This window comes from Amblyomma mixtum, chromosome 9 (genome assembly GCF_055824585.1).
Source record: "Amblyomma mixtum isolate Tamu chromosome 9, ASM5582458v1, whole genome shotgun sequence".
NCBI lineage: Eukaryota > Metazoa > Arthropoda > Arachnida > Ixodida > Ixodidae > Amblyomma > Amblyomma mixtum.
Window position 1 is genome coordinate 13,257,091 of NC_143020.1, and position 23,925 is coordinate 13,281,015.

General features: G+C 45.7%; 1 protein-coding gene across 1 annotated transcript; it reads left to right on the plus strand.

Moving 5' to 3' along the window:
- Positions 1–14,444: 14,444 nt before the first annotated feature.
- On the plus strand, positions 14,445–23,369 carry LOC149328355 (uncharacterized). Its single transcript, XM_089562147.1, has 5 exons — positions 14,445–14,859; positions 17,810–17,985; positions 20,436–20,494; positions 21,627–21,692; positions 23,158–23,369. The coding sequence occupies exons 1-5, from the start codon at positions 14,764–14,766 to the stop codon at positions 23,349–23,351; spliced, it is 591 nt and encodes a 196-aa protein (XP_089418273.1). The 5' UTR covers positions 14,445–14,763; the 3' UTR covers positions 23,352–23,369.
- Positions 23,370–23,925: the final 556 nt, after the last annotated feature.

A 23,925-nucleotide genomic window follows, 5' to 3' on the forward strand; every position in this document is an offset into this window, starting at 1 on the left:
TGTCTTCCTGCCCAAGCCCATGTTCTCCACCTTACGAGGTTTGTTAGGAAAGTATCGGACCTTTGGCCGAAGAAAAAAACTTGCATAACTGGAGCGTTCGAAACCTGATCACCATCAACGTAGTCTGCTTGGGACTCCACACACTTCTCCCAGCGGTGCTACCATTTTTGGAAGCATTACGAAAAGGCCTGTTTCGGAATAGGGTTTAGCTCAGCTCTCGTTGCAGCCATAATGTCCTGTATTGTCTTAAATCGCGCTCCTTTCAATGGCCTCTTGATTTTGGGAAACAGCCAGAAGTCGCAGGCGGCCATATCAGGAGAGTAAGGAGCCTGTTGAACTGCAGGAGTCTGGTCTTTCGCCAAAACAATTCTGAATCAAATGCGAGGAATGTGCAGGAGCATTGTCGTGATGAATGCGCCAATTTCTTGTTCTCCTCAACTCCGGTCTCTTGCGCCGCACAGCCCCACGTAGGCGATGGATGACATCCCTGTAGTACTCTTTGGTCATTTTTTGACCCTGTGGTGCGTACTCGTGCTGTATTACACTGCGGGAGTCAAAGAAAGCAGTCAGCATCACTTTGACGTTGCTGTGCACTTGGCGGGCCTTCTTTGGTCTTGGTGACGTGGAATACTTCCACTGTGACGACTGGGATTTGGTTCCCGGGTCGTACCCGTACACCCATGACTCGTCACCAGTGATTATGGTGTTCATGAAGTCGGGGTCACTGCTCGTGGAATCCAGCGTGTCCTGTGAGACTTCAACTCGAAGCTGCTTTTGCCCCACCGTGAGCAGCTTCGGCACGAATTTTGCCGCAACTATTTTCATGGCCAAATCTTCGGTGATAATGGAATGTGCAGAAAAAGTGCTGGTGTCCACCTCTTCCGCAGTTTCTCGGATAGTCACACGAAGGTGCCGCATCACCACAGCGTTCACTTCGGCAATGACTTGGTCATTTCGGCATGTTGATGGCCGACCGGCGCCCAGCCCATTCTCCATCGATGTGCGGCCGTCTTTAAACCAATTGTACCAATGCTTAATCTGTGTACTGCTCATAGCATCGTCACCGAAAGCCGTCTGAATATTAAGAATGGTTTCCACTTGGCTATCGCCCAGTTTCTGGCAAAATTTAATGCAGGAGCGCTGCTCCAGTCGCTCCGCCATTTTACTTGCAATAAAAAACTGACGAGAGCACTGCGCACTACCTCACTCAAACTCTGCGTCCCAGCGACTGACGCTAACGGCAGCAAAGAATTCGCGCATGCGTACAAAGGCTCAATGTCGGCTGATGCAAGCGCGTTTGTTTCATATCCATCAGGTGTTCGTAAAAGCAAATTAAGGTCGGATACTTTTTTAACAGACCTCGTAGACTAGGATGTCATTAACCAGTGTTTGATAGCTCACCAACTGTACCCTCTTCCTGGTGTTAATGTTACACCTATCATTTTCCTTTCCACGGCTCGCTGCTTGGTTCTCAATTTAAGCTGAACGCTCTTTGTTAGCCTCCTCGTTTATGACCCATAGGTGAGTACCGGTAAGGTACAGCTGTTGCATATTTCTCTCTTGGGGAGTATTAGTAAACTGCCATTCATGATCCGAGAGAACCTGTCAAATGTGCTCCACCCCATTCTTATTCTTCTAGTTATTTCACTTCCGTGATTCGGACCTGCTGCCACTACGCGCCCTAAATAGACGTATTCCTTTACCACTTCCAGCCCCTCGCTGCAAATTGTAAGCTGCTCTTCCCTTACCAGACTGTTGAATATTACTTTGATTTTCTGCATAATAATTTCTAGACCGACCGTTCTGCTCTGCCTGTCTAATTTGTTAAGATTGCTTTGCAGTTCATGTCCTGAGTGACTTAGCAAGGCGCGAATCGCATCATCAGCGAATCACAGATTACTTAGGTACTCTCCATTAACTCTTATTCCCAACTGTTCCCAATTCAGGCCCCGGAATACCTCCTGAAAGCAGGCAGTGAAGAGCATTGGCAAGATCGTGTCTCCCTGCCTGACACGCATCCTTAGTGGAAATCTATTGCTGACTTCATTTTTTACGAATTGGAAAAACAGCGCAATCAAAGACGAGACTCAAGAGAAGGATAAAACACCAGCGCTGTTTTTCCAATTCGTAAAACATGTACCAACCAGCCCGTATTTGCCCTCTTCTGACTTCATTCACGACTATGGTAGCTCTATAGCCGTTATAGACATCTTCAAGCATTTTTACATAAGACTCTTCTACACCCTTATTTTGCACTGACTGCTGGGGATTAGACTTAGTCAAATAATAATAATAATAATAATGCTTTCTAGTTCCCAATGAAAGCTGTTATAGGGATTGATTTTATTCTGCATATTTCTCCATCATCTGGTTGATAGTGTGAATATGGTCTATTGTCGAAGATCCTTCACGAAAACCTGCGTTATCATATGGGTGAATGAAGTCTAAGGGTATCCTGACTCCATTAGCGATTACCTTTGTAAATGCCTTATAGGCTATGGAGAGTAAGATGCTCGGTGCGGAATTTTTCAAGTCCTTGACATCTCCTTTCTTGTGGGTTAAGATAACGTTAGCATTCCTCCAATTGCGTTATAGTACAAATTCTTACAAGCTCCTTACATTATTCCAATATTCAAAATTTTTGTGCAGTAACGTTGAACACGCTGTGTTGTTCAAGAGCTGTGCAGTGTGAATGATAGGCGCAGGTGCTAACGGGGGTAGCTTTGTCAAATAGTGCCGTAGCTATCATTTATCGGCCTACATAGGTAGGATTTAAAGTCTCATTGCTCTAAGCAATCCATCACAAAGAAGCTGAGCAACAGGAAGTGCGATACGCACTGAAAAACACGCGGAGAGTCGGCAGCAGTGGGATTGCCGCATACGGCGGATGAGGTCAAACCGCTGGTGCAGTCACATCAGCCTAATAAAAAAAAATGGCACGTGTTTGGTTAGATCGGTTAGGTTGTGTCATCAGGATAACACATTAATCCTAAATTTTCTGGCTGTCAAATAATATAGGTTTGGAAAACCAATTTTAGAGGTTCGAGACTAACCCACGCTTGTGATACTTACATAAATTGTTTTCGCTAGGAGAATCAACGTCTCACCGAACTGAAAAAAAAGTGAGTTTCACAGCGAAAATCAATCGGGCTTTCAGCCGACTATCACTGTTCCATTGGTCTTTCATGCTCAGTACCACTTACGGAAAAGATAGGTTTCCCTTCTGCCGTCATCTAATATAAACTTCTGTGAAATTACGAGAGATAGAGAGATCTTTAATGAAAAACAGATAGTTTAGCCGGCGTGAATATTCGCTGACATGCTACTCTGTGTAGGGCCAGGAATAGGGGAGTAAAGATGGAAGAAGGGAGATAGAAAAGAGTGTGGTCATTGAAGAGGGTTGCAGCGCAATAGTTCACTGCATGATGACTTCTTTCGATGAGACCGAGGTCAAGTTCTGAGCATGTACAGCGGGGTGATCAAGTGTTCGGCAATTTAGAGTTTGTCTAAAACACCAATAGCGTGTAAATAAGCAAATAAGAATATCATTGCAGGTCGCTGCGGTCTGTAGCAGCCTAAAGGACCTAACATGTAGTGCACTGTTAGTGGCACTTGAGTGACGGACTGCATGCATTCTTCATAGTGCGCACTTTCGTTGGCGTACGCTGTACACCAGAAGAGTATATGAAGTACAGTCTCTTTTGAGCCGCAGTTGTCACAATACGGACTACCTACTTGCTTGAAACGTTATCGTAGACTGTTCGTAAATGCAACATTAAGACGCAGGCGATGATAAATTGTTTCTCAATGACGCGGAAGCCTCAGTGGTATTCTTGATTTGAGATGTGGGTTGATGGAATAGAGAAAGGGGTAATGATGACTTTTCGAAGTCTGGAGGTGGTTCTTTTCATCCTGGGTATATCGTTTGGCAAGTTGGGACGCATCTGATCTTGTGAAGAAGATACGCTTGCAGTTACGATGCTCTTGACCTTTGCGGGCCGCTTCATCTACTCTCACGTTGACCAGGATGCCGCGGTGAGCTGGAATCCATTGAAAAATTACGCAGTGTCATTCAGAAACAGCCAAGTGGTTCAGGTATTCAAAGTCATGAGAAAATGGCTGGTGATTTGTTCTCTTCAGTAGGTTGGACAAGGTTTGTATAGTACTCCTTGCGAGTCCGTGAATATTGCCCAGCGTCCTAGTTTATGGCGCAGGATATAGGAGGCAGCTTTTTTTATTCCGTATAGCTCTGCTGTGGTGGGGGATGTCCTACGCTGGAGTCGCTATGAAAGCATTTGGCCTGATGAGGGCACATAAAGGCCGCATGATGAGCAGTTTGGTTTGGTTTGGTTTGGTGTTTATTTTCTTTCAAAAATGAAAGGGGAAGCCAAAGCAAAAGGCGGTAGGCCTGACTAGGCCTTGGCTCCCCGATACAGGCGGCAGCACACACCTTTAGCGCCTATGCAGGACAAACAGTCGTGAGAAGTTGAGCCATGAGTGAAGATGTGTGTGTATTGCGAGTACTGCTCAGTTAAGTAGTTCAGAGCAGCTTGTAGAAGCGCAGCCTGCGGCATGCCGTTCTTCGCCGTGACACCCGGTATGAGCTGTTTGACCACGATAGGTGAGAGATTTCATCGAACGCCAATTGAAATCTGCAGGCAAATGCAGCCCGCGTATGGGGAAAGGTGTCTTGCTTTGAGAAGTGCTAGGTGGTGGTGCTGTGAGTTCGCAAAAAAACCGTGAAGACTTGCACGACAGCGAGTATTCGGGAAGGCCGCGTACGTCGCTAAGTGAATGCATTTCCTGCGTGGATGTAATGGTGAATGAAGATCGGCGTGCGCACCCCAATGAAATTTCTCGGCACCTTGGAATTTCGTATTGGAGATGTTTAAGACATCGTTCACGGGTCCTTAGGATACCGGAAGGTTTCATGTGGATGGGTGCATACGCAGTTGGATTACTTGATGAAAGGCAAGCGAATGATTGCTTTACTGAAGCACCTGCAACGGTATGCCGAGGAGGGGGAACATTTCCTGGTCTGAACGAACAAACGTAGCGTTTAAAACCGGACACAGAAAGATGAGGACAGGACGGGGCTGTAGCCCCGTCCTGTCCTCATCTTTCTGTGTCCTGTTTCAACGCTACGTTTGTTCGTTCAGATTATGTATGACCAACTGGCCCCACAGTGTACTCTGTTAAACATTTCCTGGGCCACATTTCTACAGGTGATGAAACGTGGATACTGCATTTTACGCCGGAATCGAAGCAGCAGAGCATGGTGTGAAAAACACGTTCACCTCTGGCAAAAAAAAAAAATGTTGAGTGCCATCTGTTGGGCAAGCGATGTTAACGGTCTTCTGGGATCGTCGAAGACCACTCCGGCCGGATTTCATGCCACAAGGTGCAGCCATCAATGCCGACAGTTATTGTTCCACACTGTCAAGTCTCCTGGCTGCGATCAGGTGAAAATGCCGAGGGATTCTCCGTGTGGACAACTCGGTTATTCTCTACGACAATGCGAGGCTACATGTGACAATTATTACCGCCGACAAGCTCCCGTCATTTCACTGGGAGAGTCTGGACTACCCACCATACAGTTCGGACCTCGGCCCTAGTTATTTCCACGTTTTCGGCCCGGTGAAAAATTTCATGGTTCCTGGCAGGACAGCGCATTGCCAACGATGAAGCCAAGACAGCAGTCCGACAGTGGTTCCACAGTCAGCCGGACGAATTCTACCACATGGGCATCCCGAATTTAGTGCTGCGATGGGACATAATGCCTGGAGTGGTGAGGGGACAATGTGGAAAAATAGTGTGAGGTTCGTTGATTAGTACGTATATTTGTATTTGCCTGTACATACCTTATTTTGCCTGATAAAGAAAGAGGGGCAAAGACTTTCCGATTGGCCCTTATTTTTGCTAACCTTTTTTTATCTGCCCACACTACTTCATGTGCTAAGGCGGAGACTTGGGCAAGTTGGCACGTCGTGCTTAAGAAGGAAAAACAGCGCAGAAACAGGGGAAGAGAAAGAAGACGACGTTGTGCAGTCGTGTTAGTTCTTTTTTCGTGTTACTGCTCTGTGTTTTCTTCTTAAGCTACTCTGAAAAATTTATTTTTTCTCATTGGCCACTGTGGACCACAGGCGTACAGGTATGTGTGTAAAAAATGACAGAGACACCTAATTCCATTATGTGTTTGCAATGCGATTAGATCAGCAACTGTTGAGGCCTTAATCAGAAGTGAAGTCGCTTCTGTGGTCTGGCAACGGCGCCTCCCTCTTGCCAGTGGGAATTACCTGGTCTTCTCACGTCACTTCAATGTAGCCAATGGGTAAATGTTATGACCAATAGGTTATTTTTTTTTCTCGATGAGGCTTCGAATGCTGTCGCATTAACACATCGCGAACGTACCGTCTCTAGGCTGTACAGTTGTGCTAGGCCTAACAGCGGGCGCGTTTGCCTCGGTGATATGAGGTGTGGGGTATACATTATACGCCCAGGAAAAGATGGCTGTTCAAGAGCTAAAAACGTTGACTTCAAAAGTGGCTTGACTTTTACAACCGCACTGAAGTAGCACGAGTTGACACATACGACATGATTCAAAACACTCTATAAAAGGAACCAGGCGTGTTCACAGAGTTGACAGCTGCTTGAACCAGCGCCGAAGCAGCACCGATCACTAGAATATTATAAAAATGCCATGTAAGGTGTTGTTAAGTTATCTGATGCTTTAGAGTGTTACGTTATTGTTAGAAATTAAAAATAACCTTATGTGTTATATTGAACACGTAAGCTGAACATTAAAAGTAAACATTGTAATGCTGATCTCTAAACGTTATTATATTGTTGAAAGTACAAATAATGTTCTGTGTTGTACCATAAAAAATAGCTTATCGTTCCCAATTATCATTCATTAAATATAGTCTTCTAAACGTTATTATTAAACGTTAAATAAAAAAAAAACATTACTATTATTATTATTAAACGTTAATGTCCCCGCCGCTGTGGCACAGTGGTTAGAGCGCTCGGCTGCTGACATGAAAGACGCAGGGTTGACCCCGGCCGCGGCGGCCGAATTTCGATGGAGGCGAAATTCCAGAGGCCCGTTGGCGGTGCGACGTCAGTGCACGTTAAAGAACCCCAGGTGGTCGAAAATTCCGGAGGCCTTTTCTACGGCATCCCTCATAGTCTGGGTTGCTTTGGGACGTTAAATCCCAATAACCAAACGGAACCATTAAAGTGAACATTAAGAGTAAACATTTTAATGCTGACCTCTAACGTTATTATATTTTTGAAAGTACAAATTATGTTATGGGCTGTGCAATAAAAAATAGGTTAACATTCGCAATTAACATCCTTTAAATATATTCTTCTAAGCGTTATTATAATGTTTAAATCAAAGCAAGAATGAAACATTACAAGTTTGGTTTATGGGCTTTAACGTCCCAAAGCGACCCAGGCTAGGAGAGACGCCGTAGTGGAGGGCTCCGGAAATTTCAACCGCCAGAGGTTCTTTAACGTGCACTGACATCGCACAGTACACGGGCCTCTAGAATTTCTTCTCCAAAGAAATTCAACCACCGCGGCCGGGATCGAACCCGCGTCTTTCGGGTCAGCTGCCGAGAACCATAACCACTGAGTCACAGCAGCGGCGTAACATTACAAGTGTTTCAAGCACTGGGTTCCAGAACTTTTCCCACTCTTCTTAGAGAATTGATGTTTTTCAACTAGTAGTACTGACTACCAGAAATCTCTTGAATTGTGCTTGCTATATATGGCATGCACAGCCCCATTACTTCGTGAGAAACCTTTCCTAATTACCCATTCACAACTATCTCTCATCGGACATCTCTCTGTTTTGCTTACATAAGCTTTACTTCATGGTGTTCATTCAGGGGTGAATGTACCGTACCATGTTGTGTTGTACAGTAGCGATTAAGTGTCGCCCTAGTTATCTGTCCCTGCAAAGTGTTAATAAAGTTGTGTAGCTTCACAACTGGCGGATCTGCTCGTTCTTGCCGGATTATTTCCCGATTTTAGAGAATGTTGATTTATGTTTTCTAAATGTTTATTTAATGTTACGCAGAAGGTTTTATACCTTTTATTTGCAACATTAAAAAAAACGTTAGGAAAGAGTGACATTAAGAAAATTTAAACAGCGCTCCACTAAAACAAGCACTTTTGTAGCGTTTGGATGCTACCGGGATGGTAACGACTTCCAATGTGCGATTTTTTTCGCCATTTTATGAAGAATGCGAGACACCTCGTTTGACAAGTTAATTACAGTGCAATTACTTAGTTTGGATCTTGTGTGCAGTCACTGAACCAATCTTGATGAAATAGAGATAGCTCATTTTCAGCTCTTGGGTATGGGAAGCATGTATAAAAGTCATCCCCCGAGGCAACGACCCACCACGACAAAGAATAGGCTGGGGCAACCGAAAAGGAAATAAAAATAATAAGCCCCTGCCTGAACCACGTGCATACAACAGGCTACACACCACGACAGCCGGATGTCGGCTTGCATCCTCCTGAAGCTGTCTCCCTTCGCTTATATATGGCTGTCCATGCCGGCGGCACAGGCAGCATTCGCCGACCAAAGCGCCTCCAGCACGCGTTAGAGATATCGCAGGAAGACGAGGTAAGCAAGCCTGTAGCCCTGCCTGTGTGTTGCTTGCGCCTACAACCCTAGGCAGGGTGGCTTAATTCGAAGCGAAATTCCACAGGCCCGATGGAAAAGAATGAGTGCTCATACGAGCGACCTTCCAGTGCAGAGGTGGCAATCAGCAGTCGCGGTCACATTCCACAAGAGTCGAGTTCTAGGCTAGATAGCACATATTTAAGAGGAAACCACACATATGGACTGAAGGACGGGAAAACGGAACGCACTATATCATAAAAGGAAAAAAAAATGAGAGGCCACTGCGGCGACCCGCATTGAGAGAATGAGAAAGCATTGACGCCTCCTCAGCACTCGTCGCCTCTCTTTATCATTTTCTTTTTGTTTGTTAATTTAGATGCTGAATTAGCGTAATTATCGCATGCTTTAGTTAAAGATCAATTTATTTACTCTGATTATACCTTCTTTTATCTTAATCAACCAAGCTGTTTTTTGTTCAAATTTGGCGCCGTGGCTGCTTTCCTATACTATATCCCCGCCCAGCCGATTCAACCGTCCAATGGTTTTTGCTGATAATTAATTGATAAATGTGAATGAAATTTTCTTGTTCGATTAATTATCGCTCATAAAATAAACTTCATTTCAAACTTTAATTTGACTATTTTGCCTATTTTTGCATTATTTTGCCTTCCAAGGCTGTTTTTACACCCACTTTAAAATGTTTTTTTACTCTTTTGCCTATTTTTGCACTATTTTTCCGCCCACAGCTGTTTTCCCGCCCACTCACTATATCGACGTCCACGCTATTTCGAAGTTTTTTCGAAATTTTTGGCTGTAATTAATTAACTAATTATGCTATTGACATAATATTTTCTTGCGCAGCATCCTCACATCATCCTCTTTCGATTACAACCACTTGTTTGATGCTATTCACAACTACGGCAGACACGTTTTGCGGACACGTTTTAGTGACGTTAAACCCCATAAACCAACCAACCAACGATTTAGTGACACGACTCTGCAGACATAGACTTAACATGCTTTCGCATTATTAAATCACAGTTAATAGTAGATTCATCTTATGTTTACTTTCCTTTTCTCATCCTTAGTGTATTTTAATTGAGTGATTTCACCTTATGTGACCAGATTCGTTGAAGGAGCGCACTGAAGTCGTGCATACTCACCTCAAAGCCGAGTCTCCTGGCTTTATTTGTATATTCAAATGCATGCACAGTTTTAAGACACCCACAGAGGCGCTTCAAACCTTACGGCAAAATTTTTAGTATTCATAACACTGCACCTTTGCGCCGTACTTAAAGGTTGGTTAGGTGCTGGTATATTCTGTGGAAAGTTCCTGTAGTTCACACTGAAAGATAAGATAAGATTATGATGCTGCAGCTCGAATATGTACTACTCCAAGCCGAGAAAAAGTGAACAAGCGCCTCTAGTTTCACGGCTTTCAATACATGCTGCATGGCGTTTAAGATGAAAAACTACAGCCGGAATTTTGATCAGTTGTCAATAATTGAGTTATTGCCGTCAGGACTAGTCGGTGCGAGCACAGGAAGTATTTTATAAGGCAAACTGCAACGCGTAGGAAGAATAGGCCATCAGTATGAACATCTTCGCGCACGGTCTTACCGCGCTCTGGTTTCGTCTCGATTACAAATGACAATGCTCCCATTGAATTACGTGGCGTTCTCCAATGACGGCCGACAGGTAGCTCTTGATGGTGACGTCCACAACGTCCAGGAAAGATGGGCATGCGTTTCGTTCACGTGCCTAATGTATAACTTTGTGGCAAAGCCTGATTTAGACATTTCTCGCCTCATTCAGTAAATAAGGAACGCGTACGGTTCATGTCCTGTATATGCTTTGTACCTTTGCGCATGAAGGTGGCTTACAATGAAAACGTAATCTTTGTTCAGTTGCACATAAAAGCTTAGTCTCCGTTGTACTGCGGAAACCGTAAGAATTTAGCTCAGGCAAAAAGCAACTTTCCTCACTTTTAACCGACTCTACGCCAGAGGGCTTTGAAAATATTACCCTCGCTCAAGTTAAATATGAACGTGTCCCTTTCAGCCTTGACGTTAAATGTTCTGCCCCACTAATCATGTCTGTGCACGCGCAGTGACTAGTCAGTAAAACACGGAGAACAAAATTTGGTCATTATATTGAGGGCACCTCCCTGAAGGATAGAACACTGAAAGAAAACCAATGTAAGATAAGCTTTTTGTTTTTTAAGACTGCACTCCGCACTGATTTTTCGGACAGCAGCAAGCGCCACAAGTATGGTCTGTTGATTTTGTTCATATTCCTTGTTCATTGTGGGAAAGGCGATTTAAAATGAGTAATTTCCGATCCCAAGAAAATTGGTGGCATCGGGATGAACCTTTCGCAACCCGACATCGATTTACAGAAGCAAAGATTCTCCCAGTGTGGCTGCCAGTCCGGAGAAATTTATAAAAATTTGTTTCTTTGTCGCTTTCTGTCAACCTCCTGAATCTTTATTGTGTTTATTTCTACCCTTTATATCGCGCAAAGGGAAAACTCTTGGAACTTTTTTTGTTGCCTATTGCATTGATGCCCGCGCCGTAGCAGCATGAAGCGGTTTACGATATTATAAATGAGTAAATAAGGGCAGGAATGCGGAAGATTAAAATCGGAAATTGTTTGTCAGCTGATGCCCTTTACCTTAACGCGACCTTCAGGTCCACACATATAGAAGCAGGAGCGATATTAATCGCCTATGCGCGTGTTTTGGTGTTGTAGGTGATTTTAATCCGCATTTCTGTGTAATTTTCTGAGCTGAAATATGCAGCTTAGTGAAAGAACCGCATAATTTACTTTACTCTGATACGAAAGTCAAAAAGCCAGAACAAAAAGAATTAAAGGACGAAGGGAGTCGCTTGAAGTCCTCAAGGTGGAGAACCGCAACAAGTGTCATTAGCTCTATTTTGGCAGCACCTACATGATCGCCTTTGATTCAAGCCTCTCCGGCCACCGACACGGCTGATCGATTTATTTTAGCAAAGACGGTACGTTAAAGGAATGATAAATAAAGTAAGGGAATGCGGGTTGATTAAGAAGGCAGAACTGTATTGAAAAAAAAAAAACTATTGGGGCACTAAAGTCTACTTACGTGCATTGTCTAACTTAGTTCGTGTTGGTCACCAAACCGCACACCGTTAGGAGCCAGCCGGCCGCCGTGGTGGCTCAGTGGTTATAGTGCTCGGCTGCTGACCCGTAAGACGCGGGTTCGATACCAGCAGTGGTGGTCGAATTTTGATGGAGGCGAAATTCTAGAGGCCCGTATACTGTGCGATGTCAGTGCACGTTAAAGAACCCCAGGTGGTCGAAATATTCCGGAGCCCTTCACTACGGCGTCTCTCATAGCCTGAGTCGCTTTGGGACGTTAAGCCCTAATAAACCAAACCAAACCATTAGGAGCCCCGTGAACGCTCTTTACGTATATGCAGAACTGATCATTCTCTAAATAATATTCATAGATGGTGGCGAGCCCTCCTACCACTACCAGCGCAGTGGCGCAGCTTTTAAGCGATGCGATGGCCCACTTACCCGAGTTACCGAGTAACTAGGGTAAGTGGACGTTGCTCATGAGCCAAGTAATGCTTAATCATTAAAAAGTGGGCAGACGATTCAAGTGATTCATGGGGCAGAGCATGCGTTAGCATAGTGTTCCCCCCGGACGGAGCAGTCGCTGCCTCTGATGAGTTCACCCCGTACGAGCGGGACGGAATCCAATCGATCAATCACAGCGTTAAAACGTCTGCTTGGGGGAATTGGTGTGACATTTTCCTGACGAACAGCGCGAACTTGGAGGAGTGTCTTCCTTCTGTCCTCGTCCAAGTTCGCTCTGTTCTTCAGCAATCACAGCGTGATACTCTGTACCCCTGTCCACTCTCGCCACATTACGAGTGTGATTGGTCACCGCGGTGCCCCTCTCTCGTCACTCGTTGCCTCCTCCTCTCTCTCCTTCCTCTCTGTCTCACCACCCTCTTCCTCCTTCCTCCCCTTCACCCCCTCTCCACTTTGTCTCCTCACAACGCGCCAACGCCGGTCACGTTTTGCGATGATGGGTGTTCTATTCCCAACGAATTAAACAAAGAGGATACAGAGACATGACTGAGTGAAGACTGTATGCCTTAAACGTGGATGACTGAAACCCGGAGGCGAACAAAAAGGGTTCAGCTTAAATTGAGGAGAGCGCAGCGAGCTACAGAGAGGAAAATGATAAGTGTAACGCTAAGGCGACAGGAAGAGGGCAGAGTGGGCCAGTAAACAAACAAGGGTTATGAAATCCCAGTCGAAATCAAGAAGAAGGCTCGGGCAAGGCATGGAATGCGAAAGACTGCCGATGGTCGTTAATGGTAACGGATTGGATATCAAGATTGGTTTATTGGGGTTTAACGTGCCAAAGCGACTGAGGCTATGAAAGACGCCGTAGTGAAGGGCTCCGGAAATTTCGACCATCTGGGCTTCTTCAACCTGCGCTGACATCGCACAGTACACGGGCCTCTAGAATTTCGCCTCCATCGAAATTCGACCGCCACGGCTGGGATCGAACCCCGTCTTCGGGTGAGCAGCCGAGCGCCGTAGCCACTGAGCCGCCGCGGCGGGTGGATTGGATACATTGAGAAGGCAAGCGTAGCAGTTGGTCGCAGAAAGGTGGGCGGGTAAAGAAGTTTGCTGCATAATGTGGCCGCTGCTGGAACAGGACATGGTAAATTGGAGAGGTATGGGAAATGCCTTTGTCCTTCAGTGGGTGTTGTCAGGCTGAGGATGAACGTACGCTCTGCTGTCTGTACTGCGGGGATTGAAAAGGAAGAAAGAGGCTTATGGTGAGTGAGAGAAGTGACAGCCAAGCATGGGAACATATGACCAAAGCCTCTTATGACAGTCATGGGGTATCGGCGGTGCGTAAGCAAATAATGTAATGTTGGATCTCCTGGAAAACTTTACAATCCATCGGCCAAGCACGCAGCATTGCGCTCGTAAGCTGCATGGTGTCGAAACGCGCCAAGGAAGCGGCTGAAGCCACTCTTTTGAGCGGATACATGAGATAATAACAGGTATGGGGTCTACAGTGTTGGGGATATCCTAAAAAGCAATTACTGCTGACCACTGAGTTTTTGATACGCATGCCTCAAGAGAAATGGGGCGGCGCGGAACTTAAACCACCGCGTGAATGTCGCGACGTGGTGGCTTCATGTTTGCCTTGCCGAGTATTGCTCCTAGAACACGGGTTAAATCCTAACAACAGGACCTTTATAAGGCAGACCTCAAAGAAATACTTTCATAATTTCTATATGCACTAGTATAATAGCAAACACTCAGGTTAACATCGTTAAGCAAGCAAACAAGGATTGATTAAAAAATTAATTCGTATATAGTGGGGCACTGCGTCTGCGGTGCCGAGGTCTAGCTGCTGTATCCAAGCCGAATACGAAATGCTTCCTTCCCGGCATTCGCGCGGTGGATAGGGTTGTCTTTAAGAAACTCGTCTAGACGGGGCAGCCTTAATTCCCCTCTTGGTAATCCATCTTTTTCCCATGGTCGCTCTGTGCATCCGCGTCTGTCCTCCTTCCGCATCTACTACGCATGCGCTGTTCATGTTAGTGGCAGGTTCAAGGGACAGATAGCAGAAGCTGTCAAGCACATACCTGCCACATCGCTGGCGCAGTTGGCACCACTTGAAACCGGATAGCGCATGCGTAGACCACGTGCGTTTCTTTTCAACCAGTGTTCTCCCACTCCCCAGACGGCGCGATTGTGGAAAGGGCGGATTTGAGGAACTGTGTGCCACTAATGGATCGAAAAATTTGAAATCTGCTTGACATCCCTCCTTAGCATACAAATCGTGCCGAAGCAGTCTGCCTGCAAGCACTTGAGCGAATGCAGACTTGCCGTAGAAGGAGCTGAGGTGCTCTGCGCCCTCTTGAGATGCTGCTCGGCCACAGTAGCAATTTGTTACGTGAATCACACAGATCAGCGATTTAAGAAAACTGGAGTAAAAGGGTGTCACTTGACAATCAATTGATTCATATTGCCTCGCAATCCTTCAATAATATGTTTCAGAAAACGTGGCATCTCCTTCTTTATTTGCAGTTCGAACAACCCGCATGGAGTTTCTACTGGGTTTTGCTGCCGTGTCGTCCATGCTGGTGATGACAATGTCAGCCACCGTTCCGGTGGGGCTGACTAGACAATTCTTCCAGGTGTGGAAAGGGAACTTACGTACCATCTGAATTCCTTTGATCCTTTACTCTGCATTTTGTTGCGAAAACAACTCTACCTTAGTCGCCGAGCCATTTCGCGGAGCCGAGCATAGGCCATGCTGCGCATGCGCGAGGAGCAGTGACGTCACACGGCACACAGCTGGCGCGCCGCCGCCGTCGCTGCGCGGGTCACTCAGAGGTGCCGCCGCCGCGCTCGCCAGTTGCGCATGCGGAGTAGCGGCGCACAGCTAGCGTGCCGGGGCCGCCGCCGCCGACACAGGAAAAAGGAACCTGTGTCGCAGAAGCCCCACAGGTGGCAGCATGTGCCATTGGAAGGCAGTACAGCATGGCTTTACCGCTGCACCACTTCTCCAGGAGTGGTATGACGACTCCCAGATATCTATGAATGTAAAGTCGAGTGTGATAAATTCTACATATAAGTGCCTTTAACCATTAAAGGTGCACTGAAGAGGAATCTGAACTCGTCTTTTTGCCGCGGGAACTCAATCTGCACGTTCCGAGCATTCTTAGAAACTTCGATTTATTGCCCTGTGTGGCTGATTTTACTAATTAAATCGAATTAACGTCCGGCTTCCGCCTTTTTTTTTTGAATTCTCCCTCGTACGGTGGGCGGTGTCGACCAACGCGTGGAGTGCCTTTCAGCCAGTCCCGCGGCGGCTTGCCGCTCCGCCATCGGCGGAGTAATACGCAGTAGTCCGTAGAAGCAAATAGTTCGCGCGTATTTTTATTTCTGCGGTCTTATTTCGCGGCTATATTATCTGCGAATGAAACTATTTATTCAGGGAAACCTAAAAAACAAAATAAAGCGAAAACAAAGCCTCCACGGAGCTGGCTGCAAGGCACTCCACGCGTTGGTCGACTCCGCCCACCGTACGAGGGAGAACTAAAAAAAAAAGGCGGGAGCCGGACGTTAATTCGATTTAATTAGGGAAATCAGCCACACAGGGGCAATAAGACAAAGTTTCTGAGAAAGCTCGGAACGCGTAGATCGAGTTCCCGCGGCAAAAAGACGAGTTCATATCCCTCTTCAGTGCACCATTAACGCTATCGTGCAATGACCGTAAGGTGAAGCTTAACTATACCCTTCAGTTTTTAATTTCGCCTCTGGTTAGAGACCCGTACACTGCTTTGCTTTGTATTTATGCGGTAGCGTTATAGGTGTCGTTCTCGAGAACAGCCGGTGTCCGTCTGTGTCACGAAAAAAGTGGGAGGGTTTTAACGTAGTTAACCGGAGTAGACGTGCGAAAGCACGCGTTTAGCCTGGTTGACTCATTGTTTTGCTTCGCTGGCTCGTCGGCACGTCTGACGACGATATTAGACTCCGGTTGAGCTGTGATTGAGGTTAAGCTGATGTGATCTATTCACGATACAGACAGAAGTTGGTAAGGACGACGACGTGCAATGCAGTGTGTTTCAGTTCAACACGAGGCGTTATCGGCTGCGGCGATCGCACAGTGCTCTCGTGCAGTGGCCAGCGAAGCTGATCCTTTCGCGCCGTCGCGGGTTAGACACCCAATCGCGGCCACATTTATTTTATTTCTGCATGGGAGGTTGCTATGCTAGGTTTGGCCAGGAAGTCTCAAGGTCACGCAGCCATTTACTACTGCTGGCGCGACGCTCCTCCGAACTTGCCGCAGCTTTCTCCCATTGGCTGTAGCTTGCGCGACGTTCCTCTGAGTTAACCCGAGCTTACACGGGATACGTCGGTGCTTAACACAAGATTGTCGGTTGGGACTGCGTTAAGTAGTGCTGTCGCGGTAAAAGCAGCCGGTCCACTTGACCCAGCGTGCAGGTGGAAATGAAAATACTTCAAATAAAATCAATGCATTTTCAAACGACCCACCGTGGTACTGCGTATCAGCTTATTTGTTATCTCAGGTGTAATTAGGAGAGGAGAAAAAACTTCGCTTTGAACACAACTGAACGGAGTGTTCATATGCTTGCAGCCTTGACAGCTTAATCCTAGGACTATTGCGAATGCCAAAGAACAAGTCTGTGTGCGTCGCGCTCGACGATTATAGTTGCGCTGGTTCTCAAAGCGTATCTAAGAACGGAAACGAATGAGCGTGCTACTGACGAAATAATGTAAGGTTAGTATTGGTAGCCACGCTGTAAATATGAAGCATCGCATATCCAATAGCATATACGTTTTCTATGCTCAAGCAACGGAGTGACACTAATACCAGAATTTCTTGGTCTTCGCTGTAATGCCTGGATGTTGAAAGCATTTAAATTATCTGTTTTGTGCTGGGAGTTCTTGACTTGTGTTCCTGCATGTCCTTCATGATGTGTTTAGTTGAACTGCGATTTCAAGAAGGTGCGCACGAGAACAAAAGTTTTCGAATTGGTGCCACTAGTTAATATTTGTTCGGACAGATTAGGAACCTTTGTCGTTCACGCAAAACCAATAAAAAAAAGAAATTACTCTCCAATAGAGCATGTGACATGCAACTTTGTTATCAGAGAGCTGAGATTTAAAACTAAATGCCTGCATTCTTTAGAGATTTCCTGTGTCTGCATGGGGATCTGATATCCAAAAGCAATGTGAAGGTGTACGGACAAAATGTGTCTTTTTTCGGTCGCATAATGGAGTAATCCAACACAGGCTGTAGGTGGCAAACAAGGAGAAAAGTTAGCAGAAAAAAAAGGTGATTTTAGAATTGGTAATACTCTTCACTGTCGTGAACTGCCATGAAAGGATGACAGAAAGCCTGAGTGACTGTAAACACTGCGAGTATTTATACTAACTTTGTTTACAGCCACACGTTCCGCTTAATCTACACAGCTGTTCAGGACGAAACTTGAAGAAAGACTGAAATAAAAGCTGCCACTGTTTAAAAAAGAAGAAATGCCTTCAATGGGATTTGTTAGGCATTTCATGGGCTCTGGATTGAGATAATTTTATCAGACACATACCTTGTGATTACAGGATATCCAAAACAGGCCCATCCTGATGTACGAATGCTACCGCACGGGCGTCAGTCTCCACGAGCCCGAAAACGGTGTGAACTTCACGGTGCTTTGGGACGCCACACGTCGCCGCACTGAGACAGGAAAGGCGACCACGTGGGTTGCCGAGAGCGGGCCGGAAGATGACTATACCGAGTAAGGAGGGGACCAACGCTTGATAATTAATTTGGGCGGCGATTAGGAGGCAATTGCTTATTGGCATCCAACTATTAATAAGCTACAAAGGAAGCATGTACGGCTTACTCAGAGCCTTCGCAGTTGAAGCAAAATTCGTCCTGTTCCTGGAATCAAACCTGGAAACACCGCCTGTCCGGGGCAATTGCTCTGTCAACTGAGTTAACCAGGATAGCAAGCTACAGTAGGGTGATCCCGAATGGACCAAGAACTAAAAGCGCGAACGGTGTTAGCCCGATGTTTAAAATGGAAACAACCAATATGGAGTTAGTTTCAATTTGGAAGTCATTGCTCTGAGGCTATATGGCCACAAACCTTCCGTCGGAAGGTTGCACTCACGTGGACGCTAATGAGTAAATTACTCCCTAAATAAAATCAATTCCATATGTGCACTTTCCCCTAAGTTCAAAGCATTTAATTGCTTTCACATGGGACGCCCATCTCTGGAACTTAAGAAGTCTTAACACCAGAGCCCAAGTGTTTTGTTTTGTGACAACTTGTCCTTAGGCACTTTTAATTATGTTTATATGACGGGCGCGCAGGGAATCTGCGGTGCGCAGGAGTATTGTTGATGCTCATGCCACAGCCTCGGCCAGAAGTGGTTTGAATGTGCCGAGCGTTTCACCTAAGATGTTCTGCAATTTCTAAAAATCGGCTTTCTCAGTTAGAAGACCGCTTTTTTCGGCACAGCATTATCAACGATGTAGCGCATCAGAATACAGCTGAGACATGCCAACTAGTGGGCTGGCTAAATAATAGTGGCCAGTAAGGTTTTCAGCTATTAGTGTTAGTTCCCTTATTTACTGAGTCGCGTAGCGCACCCTGAGTACTCTATATACCAGTTATTAGAACTTGGAAAACCCTGTTACCCCGGGCGCTATGGTCCAAAATATTTTGGCTATTTCAATGAATGCCGCAGTCATGGCATAGTGGTCCGAGTGTCCGCTTCGGCTGCGGGATGTGGTTTATTCGAAACCCAGCACCGGACACCCACCGGTAAAAAAATGGCCTGGCTTAGGTTATGTTTAGCCTAGGATGCGAAGCATACCGCCGGCGGAGGCTGCGCGTCCGCAAGCGAGCGCACGAGTTGAGCCGCAGCTTTCACAGCTGTTGCGACGTCAGCGCCCCTAGCGGAAGGAGCGGGAGTTAGGCCGCCGGTGGAGGCTGCGCGTCCGCAAACGAGCGCACGAGTTGAGCCCCAGCTTTCACAGCTGTTGTGACGTCATATCACGTGGTGCGCCGATGTAGGTCAATTGGTAGCTACGCGGCCGCGCGCGGCGCAGCAAGGAAGAGCTCGGTTGTGCGGCTAGTATGCTTCGCATAAAAGGGTACAAGCCGCCCCCGGCTCGGCGCCCGGCTTCCTCAGGGGTGTGCGCTTGGAGGAGGATCCGCAAACACCGCTGTGCCCTTTCGGGGACTAATTCAGTTGCGAGTACTCCGCCAGCAAAGGTGGCTCGTGTTCCACTGCGAGGTGAAGAGTTCAACTCAAAGCTCATACGCTCTGACCTGCGTGTCTCAATAGACGCACAGGTCCAACTGTCACGGCTGTAAGCGATCCTTCGGCGTTTAGTAGAGGAAACTTCAGGGTGTCCCTGCGGTTTCGGGCAAGTCCGGTTTTTTCTGGCAGTCTGGCTTGGAGAACTAGAAGGCTAAGCAACCCTACCAGTGCACGATGGGCACTGGGTGAGTTGCGGTGCCTGCAAGCTTCTCGATAGCGCATGTATTTTGGCGCGATGTAGCCAAAATTCGTTGGGATACAGAACCGATGGTAACTGGATTTTCAAAATTCTGAAGGCTAATATGCATATTACTTACGGTGGGCTAAACGCCTCTGAATAAATGAGGTTAACAGTGACAGTTAAAATTGATTGCTCAATATTAGTTAACCAACCTACTAGTCAGCACGTCCTAGCTGCATTCTGAGGTGCTACACCGCTGACAACGCTGCGGCGAAAATCGGTCTTCTAACGCATAAAATCTGTATATAAAAATTTTAGGAGACGTTACGGGAAACACCCGGTATAAATGTATGGTCTGCAGTTATCCAAGAACAGTTATTCTCTTTCTATAGCCCCCTCCTGCTCTTCCTAAAGATATAGGTGGAAGGGCAGCGTTTTTCATTGCGTTAACACTATATCCATTTGGCCAGTTTTCTTTTTATTAAGGCAACTTTTATTTCGCATTTATTTATGCATTTATTTTTGCATAACGCAGCCTTCTTCAGGCTACAACATGAGCGGGGTTAGAAGGAGAAAATATTAGAAATCTAAGAGGGGATACGAGCATGAAATTCAGAATGTTATTAAGAGACATTCGCTTTCGAAAACTTTTGTACGGCGAATAGTGTAATGTACGAGTAGAACAGTTCGCACTTCTCGATTACAACTGCCTCTGTCGAAAATATATTTCAGAAGGTCCTTCTATTTCCGCTTCGATGAGGACACATCCTCAATACGCATGAAATCGATTGGTACGTATTCCGTTTACTGCTCTTGCATCCCTTCATTTCGCTTTCAGTTTATTTCTTTCCCCCAAGCAGAATAAAAAAATATCCCTCTTCCTTGTGCCCCGAATCCGCGCATCGCTGGTCTTTTCTGAATCAAGCGTTCATAGCAGCGCACAACTTATAATGCAGTTCTGTCTAGCTTTGCGCGGCGCGATGCAAAAAGCTGCCTAGTTTGGGTGGAATTTTGAGTTCCTATTGACGAAGAAATGAAAACTGGACGATGCAGCTTGAAATATATCATATGTATGCTTTTGGGGTGCTCGATTTTGAAATACTGGTATAAAAGATCCTTACCTAAAAGTTTGTGCTTCAAATAGACTGTATAAAATACCATCATTTTATACGTGCAATTCTCTTGTACCTCGTAGAGTGACTTTGGTTGTATCTTGACTGAAAGCATGTGAAAAGTGTGAAAAAAACGCTGACACTGATTGAATAGCGCATATAAATTGCTCAAAGGAGAGCCCAGAGCTATAATTACTTAGATAGGAAAAAAATTTCGTCTTCCTGATTTACTTTTACATCGTGCACAGCTCGACGCGAGAAGAATGAATGAATAATTTTAGTTTGTAAAAGGACGAAGAGAGGAGCGAAACCTTGATATTGAGAAAGGGCTAGAATGGTTGGAGATAAATAATTTGTTTTAAAATTTGAGAGCGTTTTAAAAAGCAGCAAATGTGAAAATTCTCTTCTTTTTGTGCTTTCGTTCGTGTTTTTCTCTGCGCCGGCGCAAAAATGAAGCCGCGCAAACACAGCTAACTTACAGCGCTTTTTATTTAAACTCGTTGCGGAGTTAAGAGGTAATGCGTTCTTTCTGGAGAAGCAGTCGGCAGTACTTTTTTCAGAAGAGCACAGTGACAAGGCCGTCCTGACATATATGTCTATGTGCTCGTCTGAAAAAAGTAGCAGTGCCTCACTTCTCTAAAAACAATCTATTTTAAACTCTGCCGGTATTAGGGCGGATAGAAAAAATGGCACCTGCATAAGTAGCCAGCTTTGAAAGTTTATATCTAGCGGTTAGTGCGGATGCTCATGCGCTCACTAGATTTGGAACGTTCCTAATTGCGGGAGATAAAGCGCACGATGTTTTTTACAGGCAACAAAGAGTACGTGTATGAACTGGCACAACCTTTCAATGGTCTCGCCTACTACTTTCTAATAAGTAAGTGCTTTTTCCCTTTTTGCTGACTACCACGGTGTAAGAAATTATTCTTACACCGTGCTGACTACACAGCTCGCAGAAAATCTCAGAAAAAGAAAACTGCGGACTGCTAAGAATAGCGAATAATTGATAATCGGTAACTCTTTCAAGGCCATTTCTGAAGCGCTATTTAGAATGAGCTCTCGGGTTTCCATTCTTCTATTACGCTTAATTAAAGCTCGACTTATGTAAATTTAGTGTGCAATCCAGTTTTTCTTGTGCGATAACTTCTTGAAGGATCTGGCAGTATCTACAAAGAAATTAAGTAAATACATAACCGCTTTTGAGCACCACCCAGACCGAAAATCCAGTTACTTTGAAAATGTGGCGGCAGGGACAGTTTGGAGTGCCATTGATGTGTATGAAATAAAAACGCTAATTAATGGGCGAGCTTCCGTTGGCTTACTGTAGAAAGCGCGTGATTCAGACAGCGTGACGCCGGCCTGTAGGTGCGTCGGCGGAGCATGTTGAAAGGGCGAGGTTTTTTCTATAATGAACGTAAATGCAGCCTGTTATCGGTGAACTCATCGCATCTTTCTTATTATAAAGCATGCAGGAAGTACAAGGGGCCGCGCCCAAATCAGTAACCCTCGTATCCCTGGTCTATGGTTCCTGATGCAAATTACGGTTGCTGGATTAAAGTTTAGCCGCGGGCAACAGTTGGGTCGGACTCAGGATGGGTACCGCTTTACTTTGAACGCATAGTTCGCGCAGGCTGCATTCATCTGGGCTGAATTTGTTTTGGCAGATCACTGTTTTTTTTTACGTCTTTAACGAACTATTTCCACAGCTCCTTTATTAGTAATGTGTCTGTGTCTCCGCCGCTGCTGACTAAGCCAAATATGCATTACGGTATCCATTTCCAACTGCCTCGGACAAAATTTTTGAAAACTAAGACGCTGTTATGGAAATATTGAACACAATAGTAAGGAATGGTATTGAAGGGAAGGGTTTTGTTATATGTAGCAAAATCTTCCTTTTAAACTGTTTCCATCGATCGCATCGAACTGCTAAGAGCGCCATAGAAAACCAATGGGGACACTTTTTACGATAGCAACAACGCTAATAGAAAAAAAATTCAAAACTGCCATCGGAGCATGTGTGGATATATTGGTTGGTATACTGACATCTTACATTATATTAAAAAACTTCGTTCATGAATGGTTTCCCGTTCAAAACTGCTTTTACCCAGAATTTTCGGGTATGCTCGTGTACTAGGCGATGTCAGCTCACGTTAAAAAACCCCAGGTGGTCGAAATTAACCCTTAACCCCCCACTAAGGCGTCTCTTTCTCTGTCTTTCTTCTTTCACTCCTCCTCCATGTCTCCTTTCAGGGCGCTGTCAAGGTCAATGTATCCATTCAATGTGATTTACTTACTGTGCCTTTTCCTCCCTCATTGCCAATTTTCTTTTTTTCGCTGTGCAGACATGACGAGGCCTGACGACCACAAGGTGCACAATCTGTACGACGTAGACTCGCGATGCGGCAACGCGGCCGCCCTGCTTCGCGCCATCGAACCCCCGAACGACGATGAGTTTGTCTTCACAAGAGAAGTGGAAGAGCCAAGCCGGATCTGCATCCGAACTTCGCTCTGTGCTCCTACCGCGGGATGCGCTTAACCACTTTAAGTGAATGAAATAAAGCTGTAGGAATTGAAACAAAATGCGACAGCACTTTTTCACTTTTTCTCGCGGTCGGCTCGATGACTCGGAATAGAGGTCCGGAGACGCATTGCCACGCTTCAAGGCAACGCTCTGTGGTGAGCGCCGGCCGTAAAATACATTTCGGGATCCGGTTCAAGAAGGGTTCCAATAATCCGATAACTGTTGTCGTTGTTAAAAAAGGAATGCGCCATTCATCCCATCCCCAATTCCCTGCAAAAGACTCTTGGGACTGGTAGGCATCTACTTCCAAGTGATTACTTATTGGAGCGTTAGTGCTACCGGTCCCAACAAATTTGTACACGAAACTATCTAAGGCACCTGCAGCCAATTTGTTATCAGGAAAAATAGGCGCAGAGGTCGTGATCAACATATGCGGAAACTTGGAAATCGCGCCTTCGGTATTTGTTATGTCAATAGACTGTGGACTTGAATTTGTTTCTAGGGACATGGTGGAAATCGATGACAGAGACAACTAGGACGATCCTACACTGCTCCGCACCCTGCATCTCGACGTCCTTTATTTTTCAGG